Here is an 18658-nt window from a genome sequence, read left to right as displayed (position 1 = left end):
ACACCAGTCCCCCCAACAGTGTTCTGAGACTCATTAAAAATGTTTATTTTTAACAAAATTGGAAGGAAACACACCAAAACATCTTTGAATAGTGGTACTATATAATTTTCTTCTTATCCTGGTTTTTCCCCAGGTGATCATGTGCTCATTTTAGAATATCACAAAATATAAATAAACTTTATTTATTTATTTTAAGCATTATTTAAAAGATTTTCCAGATTTGATGTTCTATAATGCTTTCTCCACATAATTTTCTCTGCAACATGTAAAATTGCTGTTGATTTTCTTTTAATATTTTATTTCTGTTGCTGTTTTTACTCAAAGTATGAATTGCATAAAAAACAAACTCTCCTATTATTTCTTCTTGTGAATGCCTGATGTTGCAACATCTAGTCCAGGACAGAAGATAAAATAGAACGATTCAAGAAAGCAGTTGAATACTATTCGGTCACAACCAAACTCTCTCCACTGCCAGTGGGTCCCTCCTCCTTTCTAGGTAAGGTTTCCATCTAATCCCAAGATGCTCTATCCATAGAGAAAATTGAGTTAGCCCTTTAGGAACTCCTAGGCCACAATGGAATCACTTTTTGTAGTACACAATCCTAGAAGTCATTCCTGTTTGGTAGACATTCACATTTTGATTTCCATATACCAAGAAAGATGACATGAGATAGGGCCCTGATTTCTTGAGTTTATAGGTGGGGTCCAGTGCTATTTCCTTAGGTTAGGCTTCTCCTGGCACTACCCTTCATTATGGTCTGGATTACGTAAAATAACTGTTTTGGGGGTCAGACCTGAGATTGAATTCTACCTCTGCTCTTACTATGTGATCTTGGTAAATCACATTTGTATGAGATATGGCTTATGATACCTACTTTACTGGGTTGTTACCAGATGAAATAATTTATGTAAGCTTCCTGACATGGCATATAGTACCTATTCAATAAATTGTAACTTATCTATTAATAATATTTTTTACAGGTGATATGGGGTTAGCCGAACATAGTAAAATTACTAGGATTTACTTAAATATTTTCCTTTCTCTTTGCTTCAGGTTTTCGAAATAATCGACTTGGAAATCATCCCCTTCCACAAAATCAAATGGGCTCTATCACTGCTGGAAAACCAATGGTAGCTATCTTAGAAGAGAACTAAGACCATTTGTTAGCATTAGACTCCGGTTACTTCTGATTTTTATAATCTCAGTTAAGGAGTTAGGGTGATTCAGTATAATCAGAATGTCAGGGCTATATATACCCATGTCATGGTCTCAACCGGAGGTTGACCAGCTATGTAAAGAAAACATCCAAATCAGTAACCAGTATGGTACTGTGAAGGTAAATTAGCTAATGTTAGAAATCATACTGGAAGACATGAATTGATTCATTGTCCTGACTCTAGAGGATTCTCTCCATACATCACTGTTAGAATTATTTTTTGTTATTATCAGTAGGTGTTTTTATATCCCAATAGTCCCTGCAACTGGTATCATCAATTAGGCTACAACTTATAAGTGAATCATTTGGAGCCTAGTAAGATGTTAAACAGCTTTTCTCTCTGTTTTATCCTTTAGTTTTCTCACCATATGCCCCAGAAAATGAAATATCCACCATCATTCCCAATGGGACCCAACTCTTCTCTTCTCTTCTCCCCACAAGTTTTGGGGGAATCACATACATTTTCTGAGAATCCCATGCTACAGGATAGCCACTTTACCAATTGGGCTGTCTCTTATGACTCCTCTGCATCCCAGTTTCCCAGTTATCTGACTTCTAAAGCCTCACTTCCTTTGGCACCAGACTCTTCCCACTCCTCTTCTTCTGATGGTGATGAGCCAAATGGAGCCAGCTCTGAGTAAGTATCTGTATACATTCCCAGGGGAACAGACTTCAGAAAGCATCTGTATTCTTTTGTGGGTAACTTGGGAAGGGAATGAGGGACGTGTATGTTCCTGGCTGTTCTGTGCAGCTTTGTTCTTAAGAAGGAAAACTTGGGCCTCCCCTGCTGGCGCAGCAGTTGAGCACTGGGCTGAGAAGCTGCCTGCAGCCTCTGCAGCGCATGTTTGAACCCTGGCCACCAGCAAGGGTCCCACATGGTGTACAGACCTCTCCCGACGCGCCCACTGCTCCCCTCAGCAGTGTGTTTCATCTGTCTTCCTGTTCTGTTCTCTGCTCTAGCTCTGGTGAATTCTCTCACTCTCCCGCGCTTCTGACTGTACCCAGTGCTTGTATAAATAAATAAATAAATCTTTAAAAAAAAAAAAAAGGAAGGAAAACTCTATGCTTGACCATTTCGTGTTCATTTTGATGCAGTATAGATGGTAATTTTCAGATACCCAGTTTACTGAGGGAAAAGGCAGTATAGCAGCTAGTTAAGGAAGCTCTAGTATGGGTATGCTATATATCATGGCTATCATTTCCCAATTTGTGTGTGTGTATGTGTGTGTAGATTGATTATAAAAATAAAAATGAAAATAATTTAAAGAGTTGAGGTATTGAAACAATTCTATTGCTTAGTAACTAAGGATTCTGAGAATTAAAATAGTGGGATTTTGTAGTAGCTCATTTGTTCTTAGATTATTCCTCCAAGCATATTATTCTTGGGAAAGAGAATTGCTTGGAAATTTCAATTATAATTGTTTTCTTAGAACATAAGCAGGCTCTTACACATGGCCTCTTGCAAGGTGGAAAGGATTCAGAATGGTCCCCATGACTTTTGATCACTTTGATTTATGTCAGACAAAAGAAGCCAGGAGGGCACTGATGGCCACCAAGAGGACAGGTGTCAAATCCAATACTAACCCAGTTTTCTAACTTCCAGAGGGTTTGTAAGATTCCTTGGAATCAGAATAGATATATTGAATTGGAATGTCTTTCTCTCTTCCTTTCTCTCTTCTACACTGTGTTTCTGAATATTTTAGCCACCTCACAGAAAAACTTCAGCAGCAGCCTGGATGGGAGGATCCAAATGGTGATAGAGGATCCTGGGTACATCCCATTGATGCTGGAGTTTCAGATGTCAGCCTGGGTGATGGTGAACCCCATATCCCATCTCTGCTGTCTATGTCTACAAGGAACCACATGGACATCACCATTCCACCTTTACCTCCAGTAGCACCAGAAGTCTTACGGGTTGCTGAACATAGACACCGAAGGGGTCTTATGTACCCCTATATCTACCATGTCCTCACTAAGGTGAGAAAGTACGTTGGTACCTACCTCCCAGCTTTTAACATTGTACTTCAGACTTCCTAGAATTGTAAGGTACTAGAGAAAATTCTTACTGTTAGTATCTGATGGGAGATAAAAGAAGAGCAAATGTACTGAGGGCCCTAGAAGAGTAATTGTAAGATTTTGAAGAAGATATTGCACCAAGTTGGTGGACTGTTGTTTAGGATGGACACCATCTATAAAAGAGGCGTTATGTCCTTGTTCTGTACTTCTTCTTCTGAGCTGTTCCCCTCTTCTAGTCTCACCATATGAATTCATCCCTGAAATAAATGTCAAAGATGGACTTCCCCATTTAGTCTGCTGTAATCAGTCATACAAAAGACTTTAAAAATAGAATATTGTTTTTAAGCTGACTGTGGTTAGCCAGGTTATATCTTCTTTTTAGTCTGAAGCTGTATAAATACACGTAGAAAATTTAGCAGCTAGGCTATAGTTATTACTACTTCTCCTCAGCTCATTTCCAAACCTTGGGGTAACTCATTTTCTTCTTTCCCTTGGTACATTTTCTTGTTAGGGTGAGATTAAGATCCCTGTATGTATTGAGGATGAGTGTAACATGGAGCTGCCTCCAGCTGCTCTCCTATTCCGGTCAGCTCGTCAGTATGTGTATGGAGTCCTTTTCAGTCTGGCAGAAACACAGCGGAAAATAGAACGCCTGGCCATACGGCAGCGACTGCCTATGGAAGGTAAATGTAATTGCTTTGATAGTTCTCTAAAAGCTTGACAAAGAACAAAAATAACTATGTGAGTATACCATCCTTTTGACTATGAAGCAGTCTTTGAAAAAAATGCATAATTCACCAGAGTACATGTGGGTATAGGAAATGTGTTAACTTAAACTCCAGTTCTTTAATTATTAACCATTCAGAGTAACTTATAAGAACCATCCTGGACTTAAAAATGTAGAGGCGTATCTGACAGTCTGTCCTTGGTGAGATTATTGTTTTGGGATTTGATCCTAGAGGTAGTTGGAGCCATTGAAATGTTTTAAGTTGCAGAGTGACATGGATTTGAAATGAACACAGTCAATCACTGTGTTCAAAGAACCTTGAGATTTTTAAAAAGGCATATTTTCCTTTTTTTTTTCTTTTTTTTTTTAGACATATTTTTCACTAGCCTGAAAACATAGACACTTTTCACTATTCTTACTAAATTCAAATAAAAGCCCAGAATGTTGAATATAAAATAAGCAACAGACACTGTAAAAGGTAAAGAGGAGGCAAACTGGCTAAGGACCTTGGTATCCAAGGAATGACACACTGTTGTGTTCCTTAAGTTTTCTTTTTACCTAATATATCTCAGACTGGATGTGGGACAACATGACAGACCAGAAATACCAACAGGCACAGATCAATAAAAGCCCTAAGAAGAGCCTGCTCTCTCTAACTAAAGTGCCCAAAAGTAACAATCAAACAACACAGAAAATTTTTAGATAATGACTACTCTACTCTTAGCCAATGCCACAGAGAAACTGTGGTCCACAACCACCAGCAAGTCAAATGAAGAATCTAGATTGCCACCCTTGCCAGACTATAACAAGGTATAGTTCCAGCTGGGGAGGTGTTAAATAAGACTGGGTAGGGATGCAGAAAACTCTCACTTGACAATTGTAATACAGTGTCTCCCTTCAGACCACAAGAGGGGTATCAGAGAAGACCTGCTAAGACATAAGATTTAAATAACATTCAGTAAGTGTTTTAAAATAATACCCAAAATGTCTATATATCAATTGAAAATTCCTCATCATACCAAGAACCAGAAAGATTTCAAACTGACCAGGGAAAGAAAATCAATAGATACCAATGTTGAGAAGACACAGATATTTGAATTACCTGACAAGAATTTCAAAGCATAGCAAGGCAGACTTCTCTTGTCTCACCCGCACTGCCCTCAGCAGTGTATTTCATTAGTCTGCCTGTTCTGTTCCCCACTCTGTCTCTGGTGAATCCTCTCAGCCTCCCACACATGTGGCCTGTACCCCAGTTCTTGTATAAATAAATAAATTTAAAAAAAAGGAATTTCAAAGCTGCCATCATAAAAACACTGTATGAACTGGGTGTAGGCCAGAGGTGCATTGTGGCCTCCAGCTGCCAGCTCTGTGAATAGAAAGTCTTAATAAAGAAATAAAAGATGGAAAGACTAGAAGTGACTAACAAAAAAATGCAATAACTAAAAAATAGTGATGTGTTAAATTGTAGACAACAGAGAGAATAGTCATTGACCTTGAAGACTGAACAGTATAAATTATCAAATCCAAGTAACATAAAATAGAAAAAAATGAACAGTGACTAGTAGGTCAATGACAACATATATTTCTGTCTTCAGAGTCCCAGAAAGAAACATAAAAGAGGGTGGGACTGCCAGAGTATTCAGAGAAATAATGGCTGAAATATTCCCAAATTTAGCACAAATATAAGTCCGCAGATTCAAAAACTGAGTAGATTATAAACAATATGAACTCAAGGAAATCTATGCCAGGATGCATTACGGTCATAACTTGGAAAGCTAAAGATAGAAAATTATTGAAAGGCGACAAAGAGAAATGACACTACCTATTAGGAGAAATATAACATGAAAAGCAGCTGATTGCTTATCAGAAGACATGAAGTCCTGTTTTTTTAGATGTTCTCTCAACAGTCAGGCAAGATGGTGGCAGAGTGAAGATTTAGGCTCACCTACTCCTTATACTCTCCCTCCAGGGCAACAGAACAAAGCCAATAACTCTTAAAGGTAAGATAGAGGGTATTGTATACTGGGAGCAACATCCATAAGGGAGGGCCCTAGCACAGGGATCAGCCAGCTGTCAGCCATGAAAGATAGGTTATAAGCCAGTAGCTGTGAGAGTGAGAGCCAGGCTACTGCCAACTTCTAGTCATCAGCTGCAGGAATCCAGCCTCCAGCATTCATTACAAGCCCTGCCTTCATCCTCCGGCTGCCAACTCCGTGAATGAGAGTCAGGTTGCTCCTGGCCCATAGTTGCAACCTTTAGAACCCAGCCTCCAGCTACCAGCTTCGAGAGCACAGCCAGCTCCCCTTGACCTCCAGCAACCAGCTATAGAAGTCCAGCCTCCACCTGAGAGAACACTGACACTTCAACCACTAGTTGTGGGAGCCTAGATGCCAGCCAGGAAGCCAATGACAGGACCTGTGTCCCACTGGTTATAGCTCACAGAGTAGCTTCAAAGAGAGATCTGAGGTGTGACCCTGTAGATAGCAGTGGGATTGATTATCCTTTGGACAGCAGAGAGCAGTACAAAATTCAACAGGTTGGACACTAAAGAGTGTCACCACATTAAACAATCCAGTCAAGAAATGGGCAGAAAAACTTAAAAGACATTTCTCCAAAAAAGAAATGCAAATGGCCAACAGGCATATGAAAAAATGTTCAACATCCCTGATAATCAGGGAAATGCAAACCAAAACCACATTGAGATACCACCTTACAACAGTAAGAATGGTGCATATCAAAAAAAAAAACTAACAACAACAAATGTTGGCAAGGATGTGGTGAAAAAGGAATTCTCCTACATTGCTGGTTGGAGTGCAAACTGGTCCAAGCACTATGAAGAGCTCTCTGGAGGTTCCTCAGTCTACTAAAAATGGAGTTATCATATGGCCCAGCAGTTCCACTCCTAGGGATCTATCCAAAGGACACAAAAACATTGATTAAGAAAAAGTACCTATACCCCTATGTTTATTGCAGTGCTATTTTTAATAGGTAAAACCTGGAAACAACCTAAATGTCCAAAAATAGATGACTGGATCAAGAAGATGTGGTATATATACACAATGGAATACTATTCAGCAATCTAAAAAGATAAACTCATGCCATATACAGCAACATGGATGGAGCTAGAAGGAATTAGGCTCAGTGAAATAAGTCAAAAAGAAAAAGAAAAATATTGGATGGTTTCCCTTATAGGAGGAATATAGGGGAACCAAATAAGACATCAGGGGAAAAATAATAATACAAAACAAAAAAGACAATTATAAATCAGAGACATCCTGCAGGGGAAGAGGAGGAAGAGGGGTCAGATGAAGGGAGGGAGGAGCACAGGGGACTGTGGTGATGGTGCATGGGTGCATTGGTGAAGGAAATTCAAGGGGGACTATACCTGGGGACAGGGAAGCAAACATTGTTTAAAAATGAACAATGATGTAAAAAATAAATAAAAAAATAAAAAAATGTTTCACTACACTGAATAGAGGGGTGTGGAGAGAGGAACTGTAGGTCATGGTTAGAGTAGAGTGCAACGGTAGCAGGGCTGTTGGCCTAACCAGGGAGTATGGTGAGGAGGGAGCAGAAGTTGTGTAGAGGCAAACACCCTTGAAGGATGGATGGGAAAGCCTTGTGGATCGGCTGTGGTGCTCAACACCAGCTGAGTTCATGGTAGAGATAATGGTAGAGCAAGTATTCTGATCTGCACTCCCCATCTCCTAAGAGGATTTGTCAGATATACTGAGAGGACAGGGACTGCTGAGTATCTCATCCCAAACCCCTGAGAGGAGGGAATATAGGGACAGGTTGAAACAGGAGCCATCCCCACCCTAACTTATACATAGTAATTTCTAGACTCTTTCCAAACCCCTACACCACCCTGTTGGCTCAGTAACTGCAAAATGGATCCCAGTATGTATGAAAGTCAACAAAGACCAAAATAAAATCGAACTATCCACAGCACCAATTGTGGGAAAAATAAAATAGTTTAACTCCTTAAGCTATTGATGAAGTTATAAAAAACAGTAACAAAATAGAGAAACTATAAATAGCAAAATAACAGTAAGATAGCAAATATATATATATGTGTGTGTGTGTGTATATATATATATATATATAAAATACATGGAAATACAAGTCCTCTAGAGAGCATAACATCACAGAATGAGAACAACTCTCCAAAATTCATATGCAAAAATATGGAATTGGGCCTCCCTGGTGGCGCAGGGGTTAAAGTCTCAGTGCTATCAAGGTATATCAGTCCCCAGCCACTGCTCCTCTCAGTAGTGTATTTTAGTAGAACTGCCTGTTCTGTTCCCCACTCTGTCTTTGGTGAGTCTCCTCACCCACCCACCTGTGGCCTATACCGCAGTTCTTGTATGTATAAATAAATGAAAATAAATCTTTTTTTAAAAAAAGAAATTATTCTTAACAAAGATGGAAGACTTTTTTTTTTTCCTTATCACATACAGAGTTCAGAATTGGCAATAATTAAAAAAAAAGTCAAGGAGAGAGAAGAAAACTCAGAAATACAGAAGATTTCAGAAAAGCTAATTAAAGAAAAACAACTAAATTTAGGAAAACAAATTAATGAGCTCAGAAATAAAATCAATGACCAGAAGATAGTCATTGAATCATTAAATTAGAAAATAACAGAAATTCACAAAGTGAAGAACATAATACATGAAATCAAAGTCTCTAGAGTAAATTATGGGGGTAAAATCAAATGGAGGATTGAATCAGTGACCTTAAAGATAATAATGCACTAAAGGACCCAACTGGAAGGAGAGAAATGAGATATAATAGAAATGGAGAGGCAATTTGAGAACTATCCAACACCATTAAAAAAGCCAACATAAGAATAATGAGTGTCCCCGAAGGGAAAGACAGAGAGCCTAGGAAATAATAGAAGAAAATTCTGTAACTAAGAGAAGGAATTAAGTACACAAATTCATGAAGCTAAAGAACACCTGGTTTCCTAAATTTGAAGAGACCTACACCAAGACACAGTAGTGAAAGTAGCAAGAGTCTAAAAGAAAGAATATTGAAGGGACAAATCACCATGGCAGTGGGGAAACGCTGTAAGTCCCCCCATTAAAAAAAAAAAAAAAAGTTAATAGGAAAAGCAGCAGATCCCTGTGAGAAACAGGACATGGAAGTTAAATGGGTGACTGCGACTCTGGCAAACTGCCCGAAAAGGAAAGTTGCCATAAAAGAGGATGAGAAGAGAGGAAAGCTCAGAACCCTGCTACCCTCCCCCATCCACAAAGCCACCACACTCCAACCAAAAGAAAGGAGAAAACAAAAAACAAGAACAAACTACAGATCAAGTGGGACAGTGAGTGGAAAGGAACTATTGTAGGCACTGCACCCCATGCACGGGAACTTTGGAGAACCTTGCGGGAATTGCCTCAGAGGTGAGCAAACAGCTCCGGGTGCCATTAGAGGAAGATAAGGACTCCTTGGAGAGACCTACATAAAGCTCAAGGACAGCTGGTAAGCCTGTGCGGAAAGGTGTGCATGTACTTGAAAAGTATACGCTAATTGCTGCTGCCCAGGTCCCTGTGCCCGCGAACTAGATTCCTGGGGGAACATGCGGGAACTGTCACTGAGGTGAATGGCCCTCACTGAGTGATGGCAAGACGCTCCATATTTAAGACAGTGAGCTTTGCGTCCGGACCTCACAAAAAATGTGTGGAATTGAGTAAGGGTGTCCCCACAGTCAGAGGTGAGCCAAAATCCCGCACAAGCCAGGCCCTGTGACTTGCCACCAATTGGTGCCCAGAGGGGGATCCAGCCACTGCCAGTATAGACCTAGGGCACAGTGGAGTGTCTCCCAGACACGCCATATTTAAGACAGGGAGCTTTGAGTCCAGACCTCACCCATACTGTATGGAACTGAGAAAGGGCTGTCCCCACAGTCAAGTGAGCTGAAACCCCGCACAAGCCAGGCCCCACAACTGGCCAGCAGTTAGTGCCCAGACGGGGATCCAGCCACTGCCAGGCAGACCGACGGCGCAGGAGGGTACTCCCAGACACGCAGTCTTTAAGACAGGGAGCTTCATGTCTGGAAACTGTAGAACTGAGAAAGGGCTGTCCTGACAATCAGAGCTTCTGACATCCCAGATTGAGCTCACCAAAGAGATGCAGCCAGTACCAGTGACACAGTGTCCCAAGGCATAGGACAAATCATAAAACAAGCAGCAGGGAGAAGAAAAACTACAAACAACCAAGAAAGAATATTGAAGGCAATGAAGGTGCAAAAGAAGATAACCTGTAAAGGTGTTCCATTCAGGCTTGCAACTGAATTCTCTGAAGAAATGTTACAGGCAAGGGGTTAAATGCCAGTACTATGAAGCTATTGGCAGCCATTACAGCATGAGTCTGATCCCCAGCCAGGGAGCTAACCCACAAGGCGCTGCAGACCTCTCCTGTTTCGCCCGCTGCTCCCCTCAATAGTGTCTTCCAATCAATATGCCTGTTCTGTTCCCCACTCTGTCTCTGGTGAATCCTCTCACCACCACCCGACCTCTGGCATGTACCCCAGCACTTGCATGCATGCATAAATAAAATAAATCTTTAAAAAAAAAGAAAAAAATCTTACAAGCAAGGAGAGGTTGTAATGATGATTGAAAATACTTAAAGATAAAAACTGCTAGCCAAAAACATTATATACTGCAAGTCTCTCCTTCATGAGGGAGAAATAAAGGCTTCCCCAGACAAACAGAAACTGAAGGATTTTGCAACCATCAGACTTCCCCTATAAGAAATGTTGAAAGGAGCACTCCTACCTAAGCCAAAGCAAAAGAAAACTGCAAGAAAATAAATAGAACAGGCTGTAAAGATAAAATGGCAGTAGCACATTTTCATATATTAGTTACCATTCTAAATATTAATGGACTGAACTCACCAATCAAGAGGCAAACAGTCATGGGTTGAATCAGAAAACTTTCTGTTGCCTCCAGGAGACCATCTGGTCTCTAAAGATAAACACAGGTTCAAAGTAAACGGTCAATAAACAACCCTGTAAGTAAATGGTGACCAGAGAGAGGCAGGGAGAGTCATACTTATTTCACATAAAATGAACTTCCAGAGGTACTGGGACATAGCACAAGCAGTTCTAAGTGGGAAGTATGTAGCAATACAGGGTTATATCAAGAAACAAGAAATCACTCAAATAATTCTACCAAATATTCAAAGACAAACTAATACCTATACTTCTAAAACTCTTCCAAGAAATTGAAGAAGATGGAATGTTCCCAAACACATTCTGTTGGGAAAATCAGACTAGGGCAAAACAAATAATTTACTAGTGAATGATAAAAATTATATGCTTGGGGTCCTCCTTGGTGGTGCAAGGGGTTAAGACGCAGCACTATGAAGCTATGTGCAGCCACTGCAGCATGAGTTTAATTCTTGGCCAGGGAGGTGACCCACATGGCGCAGACCTCTCCTGACTCTCCCGCTGCTCCTCTCAGCAGTGTATTTCAGTAGATCCACCTGTTCTACTCCCCACTCTGTCTCTGGCGAATCATCTCACCCTCACACCTCTGGCCTGTACCCCAGTTCTTGTATGCATAAATAAATAAATCTTTTAAAAAGTCATGTTTGTATCAATAGATGCACGGGAGTTATTCAACATGTTCCTATCCCATTTATGATAAAAACTTTTTCTAAGAATGGATAGAAGGAACATACCTCAACATTAAGTCCATGTATGCTAAACCCACAGCTAGCATTATATTCACTGTTGACAAACTGAAAGCTTTTTCTCTAAGACCAGTTTCACAAGGATGTCCACTCTCACCACTACTATGCAACATGGTATTGGAAGCCTTTGCCACAGTAATTAGGCAAAAGAAAGATATAACATGAATCTGAGAGAAAATAAAACTACTACTAATTGCAGATAACATGATTTTATGCATTTGGAAAGCCCTACTAAAACACTTACAGGTAATAAATAAATGCAGTAAAAAGGCAGGCTACAAAGTCAATATGCAGAAATCAGTTTCATTCCTATATGCACATAATGAACTAGAAGAGAAAAAATATCAAGAGAACAATCTCATTTACATTAGCTTCAAAATATTAAAAATGGGGAATAAACAATAAAAGACTTGAAAGACCTATTCAAGAAAAATCACAAGCCATTGCTTAAAGAAATGGAAGACACAGGAAATGGAAAGATTCAATGCTCAAGGATTGGAAGAATTAACATAATATAAATATCTGTCTAAACCAAAGCAATATACAGACCCCGTGCAATCCCTATCAAAATTCCAATGACCTGCTTCAGAGAAACAAAGCTAACCACTATGGAGAGCTATGTGGAGATTTCTGGACCTACTAAACATAGAGCTTCCATATGATCCAGCAATTCCACTCCTAGGTATTTACCCAAAGGACACAGAAACATCAATTCCAAAGAGCACCTGCACCCCTATGTTTATAGCAGCACTATTTACAATAGCTAAGCTTTGGAAATAGCCCAAATGCCCAAAAATAGATGACTGGATCAAGAAGATGTGGTACATATATAACGTGGAATATTACTCAGCATTCAAAAAAGATAAACACATGCAATTTGCAGCAACATGGATGGCTCTGGAAGGGATCATGCTCAGCAAAATAAGCCAAAAAGAAAAAGAAAAATACCGGATGGTCTCACTCATAGCAGGAATCTAGAAAACTTAAATAAGGGACCAGGAAAATGAATAACTATAAGAAAGTGAAAATCAAAATCAACAAAAAACAATGAACCAGAGACACTTTTTGGGGGGTAGGGGGCGGAAGGGGAGGGATTGGGGTCAGAATGGGGGGGTTGCAGTTGTATGGGGAATATAAAAATAAAATTTATTATTTAAAAAAATAAATTAAAATTAAAATTAAAAAAAAATAAAAAAAATGTATATGGAACCACAAAAGACCCCAAGTAGCCAAAGCAATTTTGACCTAGTTGTCACACTTCCAGACTTCAAAGTATATTTTGAGACCATAGTAATCAAAACATCATGGTATTGGGCCTCCGCGGTGGCGCAGCGGTTGAGCGCTGGGTTGCGAAGCTGCCCGCGGCCTCTGCGGCGCCGGTTCCATCCCCGGCTGCTCCCCGGCCACCAGAGGAGGGTCCCACATGGCGCGCAGACCTCTCCTGCCGCCCGCTGCTCCCCTCAGCAGTGTACTTCGGTCCTTCTGCCTGCTCTGCTCCCCGCTCTGGCTCTGGTGAATTCTCTCACCCTCCCACGCTTCTGACTGTACCCAGTGCATGTATAAACAAAACAAAAAAACAAACAAATAAATAAATAAAACATGCCTCTATTAAAAAAAAAAAAATTAAAATAAAAAAAAAAAACATCATGGTATTGAAGTAAAAACACACAAACCAATGAATAAAATTGAAAGCCCCGAAATAAACCCACATTTGAAAGGATAGTTAATCTGTAAGAAAGAAATCAAGAGTATACAATGGAGAAAAGAAAATCTCTTCAACACATGGTGTTGGAAAAACTGGACAGCCAAATGCAGAAAAATGAAATGAGACCACTTTCATGTCATACATTATAATAAAATGGATTAAAGACTCAGGTATAAAACCAGAACCCAGTAAATACATAGAAGAAAGCCTAGGAAAAATACTCCACAACATTGACTTAAGGAATGTCTTTGGGGACTCAGTACTAACAACAAGGAAAATAAAAAACACTGGGACTGCATCAAACTAAAAGGCTACTACACAGTGAAAGAAACTATCAGTAAAACAAAAAGATATCCTGCTGAATGGCAGAAAATTTTTGCACACCATACATTCAGTAAGGGGCTAATAACCACAATCTACATAGGACACCTACAACTCCATAAAAAGAGGACATAGAACCAAACAAAATATGGGCAGAGGTGCTAAATAGACACTTCTCCCAAGAAGATATACAAATGGCCTACAGTTACATGAAAAAATATTAACATTGGGCCTCCCCTGGTGGTGCAGCAGTTGAGCGGTTGAGCCGGTTCCATCCCCAGCCGCTGGCTAGGGTCCCACATGGTGCGCAGACCTCTCCTGCTGCACCCGCTGCTCCCCTCAGCAGTGTATTTTGTCAGTCTGTTCTGTTCCCTGCTCTGGTGAATTCTCTCACCCTCTCGTGCTTCCGACTGTACCCATTTCGTGTATAAATAAAAATAAATAAATAAATCTTTAAAAAAATGTTAACATCATTTATCATCAGGGAAATGCAAATCAAAACCACAATGAAGCACCACCTCACAACTGTGCGAATGACTCATATTGAAACAAGAACAAACAACAAACGTTTCTGAGTGTGTGGAGAAAACAAAAGCCCTTGTACACTGCTGGGAATGCATACTGGCTCCATCCTCTATGGAGAACCATATAGAGTTTTCTCAAAATATTAAAAATAAGTGTGGCATACGATCCAGTAATTCTACTCCTTGCCATTTATCCAAAGAATGAAAAAAAGAAAGAAACCTAATTCAAAGGGATTTGTGCACCTCTGTGTTCATTGTAGCAGTAATTTACAATAGCCAAGTATGGAAACAACTTAAGTGCCAAAGGACAGATCACTGGATTCAGAACATGTTATACTTATACTTGATAGAATATTATTCAGCTATTTAAAAAATGACATCCTGCCATTTGTGACAACATGGATGGACTTGGTGGGGACTATGTTAAGAGAAATAAGCCAGAGAGAAAAAAGACAAATACCAAATGATTTCAATCATATGTGAAATATAGAGAAACAGAACTAAACCAAAACAAGGTCTAGAAATGGCTACAGAATTGAGGTGACTAGAAGGGGTGGGGATTTGAGCTAAAATAGTGATAAGGCCTAATGATAAAAGGATTATGGGTGCTCTAGGGTAAGTGGGGTTAGTGATATATGTTCTGAGAAGCTATGAGCATATTCCTCTGAACCATATATAATAATGATGTAAACCAATGTTATCTCAAATAAGTAAAAAAAATAAAGACCAATGACCTTGGAAGACTTTAAATAAAAAGGATGCTTTATAGTATTATATGCATCAATTGCCAAAAAAAGTGCAAGTCTGTCCATAAAATTTACATAACAATTGAAAAATTATTAGAGAGGCAAAATAGTTGCTCATTTTAATTTGCATGTCTTTGAATATTAGTGAGGGAAGTTTATTTTATGTTTATTAGCCTCTTATACTGCTTTTTAAATGACCTGTTAATGTCCTTTACTCATAATGCCATTTTAAAAATAATCATAGCACATACAAAATGAAATTAAAGGATATAGTTTCTGGGAACAGATTGTTTGCCTCCTTTTTTAAAAGAAAGGCACTAAACAAAAGTATTAATATTATCAAGTAGTGACTGTAATTTGAAGAATGATAAGTAGAAATAAAATTTTTCTGTTAAAAAAATAGACATGGTGTCCAGAAGGAAAAAGCAGAACATTTTCAAGGGCTGTTAGCAAAGAACTATTAACCCGGAATTCTATAGCAAAAAAAAAAAAATCCTCTAGTAATGAAGGACAAATCAAGACATCCTCAGATGAAGGAAAGCTAGGATAAATTTTTATAAACAGCCTTACCCTAACTGAATGACTAAAAGGTAGTTCTCTACACAGAAAATAAAAATGATAAAATAATATATCTTTGAGCTTAAGGAAGAAAGAAAATACAGTAAAACATCCAAAAATACAGAAAAACCCAACACATTTTCCTTAGTTGCTTTAGTTGTATTTCACTGTTGAAGCAAAAATTATATCACTATTTAATGTGTTTCTCAATTATGTAGAAGAAATGCTTAAGACAATTATAAATGGAGGGTAAAGGATCATATCAGGTTTTTACACATCTCTGGAACTGGTACAGTCAACACCAGTAGACTGGTTAGTTATGTGTATTTATTATAATATCTAGAAAATATACTGAAAAACTATACAAAGTGATACACTCAAAAATGCCATACATAAATCAAAATGGAATTCTATAATAAGTTCAAGTAACCTATAAGAAGGGAAGAATAAGAAAGCAGATATTGGTGGTTCACAGTCTCACAAGTTTTCTGGGTAAAATGTGAAATTAATTCCTGTACATGGATGGACTGAAGAAAGATGTAAACCACTCCAGAGTGGTAAGTTCCCATCAATAAACAAAGGAACATACACATGAAGCTTGTATTAGGTGCCTTCAAGAATAGTATATCTCCATACCTGCCCATTAGAATTTTAAAAAGTTTATATAGAGACCATAAGTGGGTTTAGTTATGTATACCGTCTAGATGGTCTCAATAACAAATTACTATCTCAGGCTGTGTCCTTGGGACAGCTTCTAGGGCAGGGAAGGCAAGCAGAACACAGATTCCAACAACAGAGGAGGAGATGACTATCTTCCACTTGCCTGGGTCTAGCTCACAAGTTAATTGGTAGTCATGTTTTCTTGATGATCTCCTCCACACAGGAGAAAAACAGAAAGAAAAAATAGTCATAGAAAAAAGTCAGGGAAAAAAAAAAACAGAAAGAAAAAAGACATACTTAAGCCCTAACAGATCAATAGTTAGGTTAACCTTGAGTGGTCTAACTATACCACTTAAAATACAGACATTGACAGACTGCATAAAAACATGAGCCCACTACATGTGGTCTACAAAAATATTCACTTCAAATGTAAATGATAAAGGTAAGTTGAAAGTAGAACGATGAAAAACAATATATCATGAAAACTTAAAAGAAAAAGGAAATAGCTATATTAATATCACATAAAGTAGATTTCAGGACAAAGAAAATTGCCAGGGACTGAGATGTATATCACATAATGGTAAAAGGGTCAATCCACCAAGAAGGCACAATAACCCTAAAGGAGTATCACCAAACAACAGAGCCACAAAATATGTGATGCCAGAACTGATAAAATGAAATGAGAAATAGAAAAATTCAGTTATAATTCAATGCTGCAGTTCTCCCCTCAGACAGAAACCAGCAAGAATGTAGAATTCAACAACACCATCAACAAACAGGATCTAATCTTGTCATGTATAACATGCAACAAGAACACAATACAAAACATCTGCCACGATAGATAATATTCTATATCATAAAGCAAATCTCAGTAAATGTAATAGAATTGAAATCTACAGAACATATTTTCAGACCACTATGGAATCAAAGGAGAAATCAACAACAGAAAGATATCAAGAAAATTTCTGAATACTTAGAAAATAGCAAAATACATCTAAATAATCTATGGATCCAACAGGAAATCTCAGGGGAAAGAAAAATAATATGGTTATAAATGAAAATAAAAATGTGCTGTATTAATATTAAAATTTGTGAAATGGAGTTAAATAATTGCAGAGAGAAGTTTCTAACACTACATGCTCACATTATAAAAGTGGGAAAATATCTGTAGTCATCTAAACTTTTACCTCAGGAAACAGAAATGGAAGAACACTAAACCTAACCGCAACCAGAGGGTGGAAATAGTAAAGAGTATTAATCAATGAAATCGAAAACAAAAACAATAGAAAAAAATCAATGAAACAAAAATCTGGTTCTTTGAAAAGAAGTAAGAGAAGATATAAATTACTAATATCAAGAATGAAATTGGATGTCACCACAGAAACAGCAGACATAAAAAAGAGTATTTGAAAATATAACACCTCTACACACATGCATTAGACAACTTAGACAAAATGGTTCAATTTCTTAAAAAATGCAAGCTACCATAATTCACCTAATATGAAATAGATCATTTTAATAGCTCTATAAATAGTGATTACATTTAATTACAAATTTCCCCCCAAAGGAATCTGCATTGATTGGTTAATGGACAAATTCTATCAAATGCTTAATAAATTAACATCAGTTCTACAGTCTTTTATAGAAAATAAGAGAGAACACATCGCAATTCATTCTATGAAAAGCCAGTATTATCCTTATTCCAAAACCAGATAAACAGTACATGAAACAACACTTCAACCGATACCCCTTATCAATAAATTTTAAAATTCTTAACAAAATATTAGTCAATAGAATTAAGCAATATATATATATATACAATATGTCAAAATAGGAAGTTCTGATAAACATCTCCCCTAAATACAACTATAGAAAAACTAAATCGTGTTCTCAGAAAATGCCACCAGTCAATGCCAGCAACAGGGAACCAAAACACACATACCATGCTACAAGTTTCATGACTCACTGGTGGAGCAGAGCAGCTAACTGGTAAAGGAGTTGCAGGCAGCGCACCAATTATACCAGCTAGCCTAGAAAGCCAGATAATGGACACAAAATGAGTTGGGTGCACAGACTTTGTACAGAGAATTTTGTTGACTGAGCGGAGTGTAGATCTTGCCTATTAGTGCTGGGACTGTTGAGTTCAGTTGTGGAAAATCTGGCTGCCAGAATGCTGGCAGTGGAGCCTCCTCTCCCCTCCCTGTGGGGAATGCTAGGAAAGAGACTGAGCATTTTACACCATGAGGGACTCATGCCCCTCACCAGTGTAGGGTGCTTCACACCAAGTCTCACACTACCTGCGCCAGGACTGGTGTGAAGCCTCAGGCACCCCACACCAGGGTCTTCCCTCAGCATTGGGTTCCCTATGCCAGAGTCAGCACAAATCTCTCTGTTCCTGAGCTAAGACTTGAGTACCCCATAGTAGAGACAGGAGGGTCAAGAAGGCTAGGCACTGGAATTTGGGTTCCATGAAATAGTGAACAGTG

At 38.6% G+C, this 18658-nt stretch overlaps 1 protein-coding gene across 1 annotated transcript in view; it reads left to right on the top strand.

Moving 5' to 3' along the window:
* FAM120C (family with sequence similarity 120 member C) overlaps positions 1-18658 on the top strand; it is a gene marked incomplete at both ends in the record, with an annotated part of 114983 nt that overhangs the window by 54770 nt on the left and 41555 nt on the right. Inside the window, 5 exons of the mRNA XM_084258610.1 lie at positions 394-496; positions 1055-1131; positions 1574-1854; positions 2921-3194; positions 3745-3916. Coding sequence (XP_084114736.1) covers positions 394-496; positions 1055-1131; positions 1574-1854; positions 2921-3194; positions 3745-3916 — 907 coding nt within the window. The remainder of the gene's footprint in view (positions 1-393; positions 497-1054; positions 1132-1573; positions 1855-2920; positions 3195-3744; positions 3917-18658) is intronic.

Source organism: Talpa europaea (assembly GCF_964194135.1).
Source record: "Talpa europaea genome assembly, chromosome: X".
In the NCBI taxonomy this organism is placed as follows: Eukaryota; Metazoa; Chordata; class Mammalia; order Eulipotyphla; family Talpidae; genus Talpa; species Talpa europaea.
This window is presented reverse-complemented; position numbering and strand designations above follow the sequence as displayed.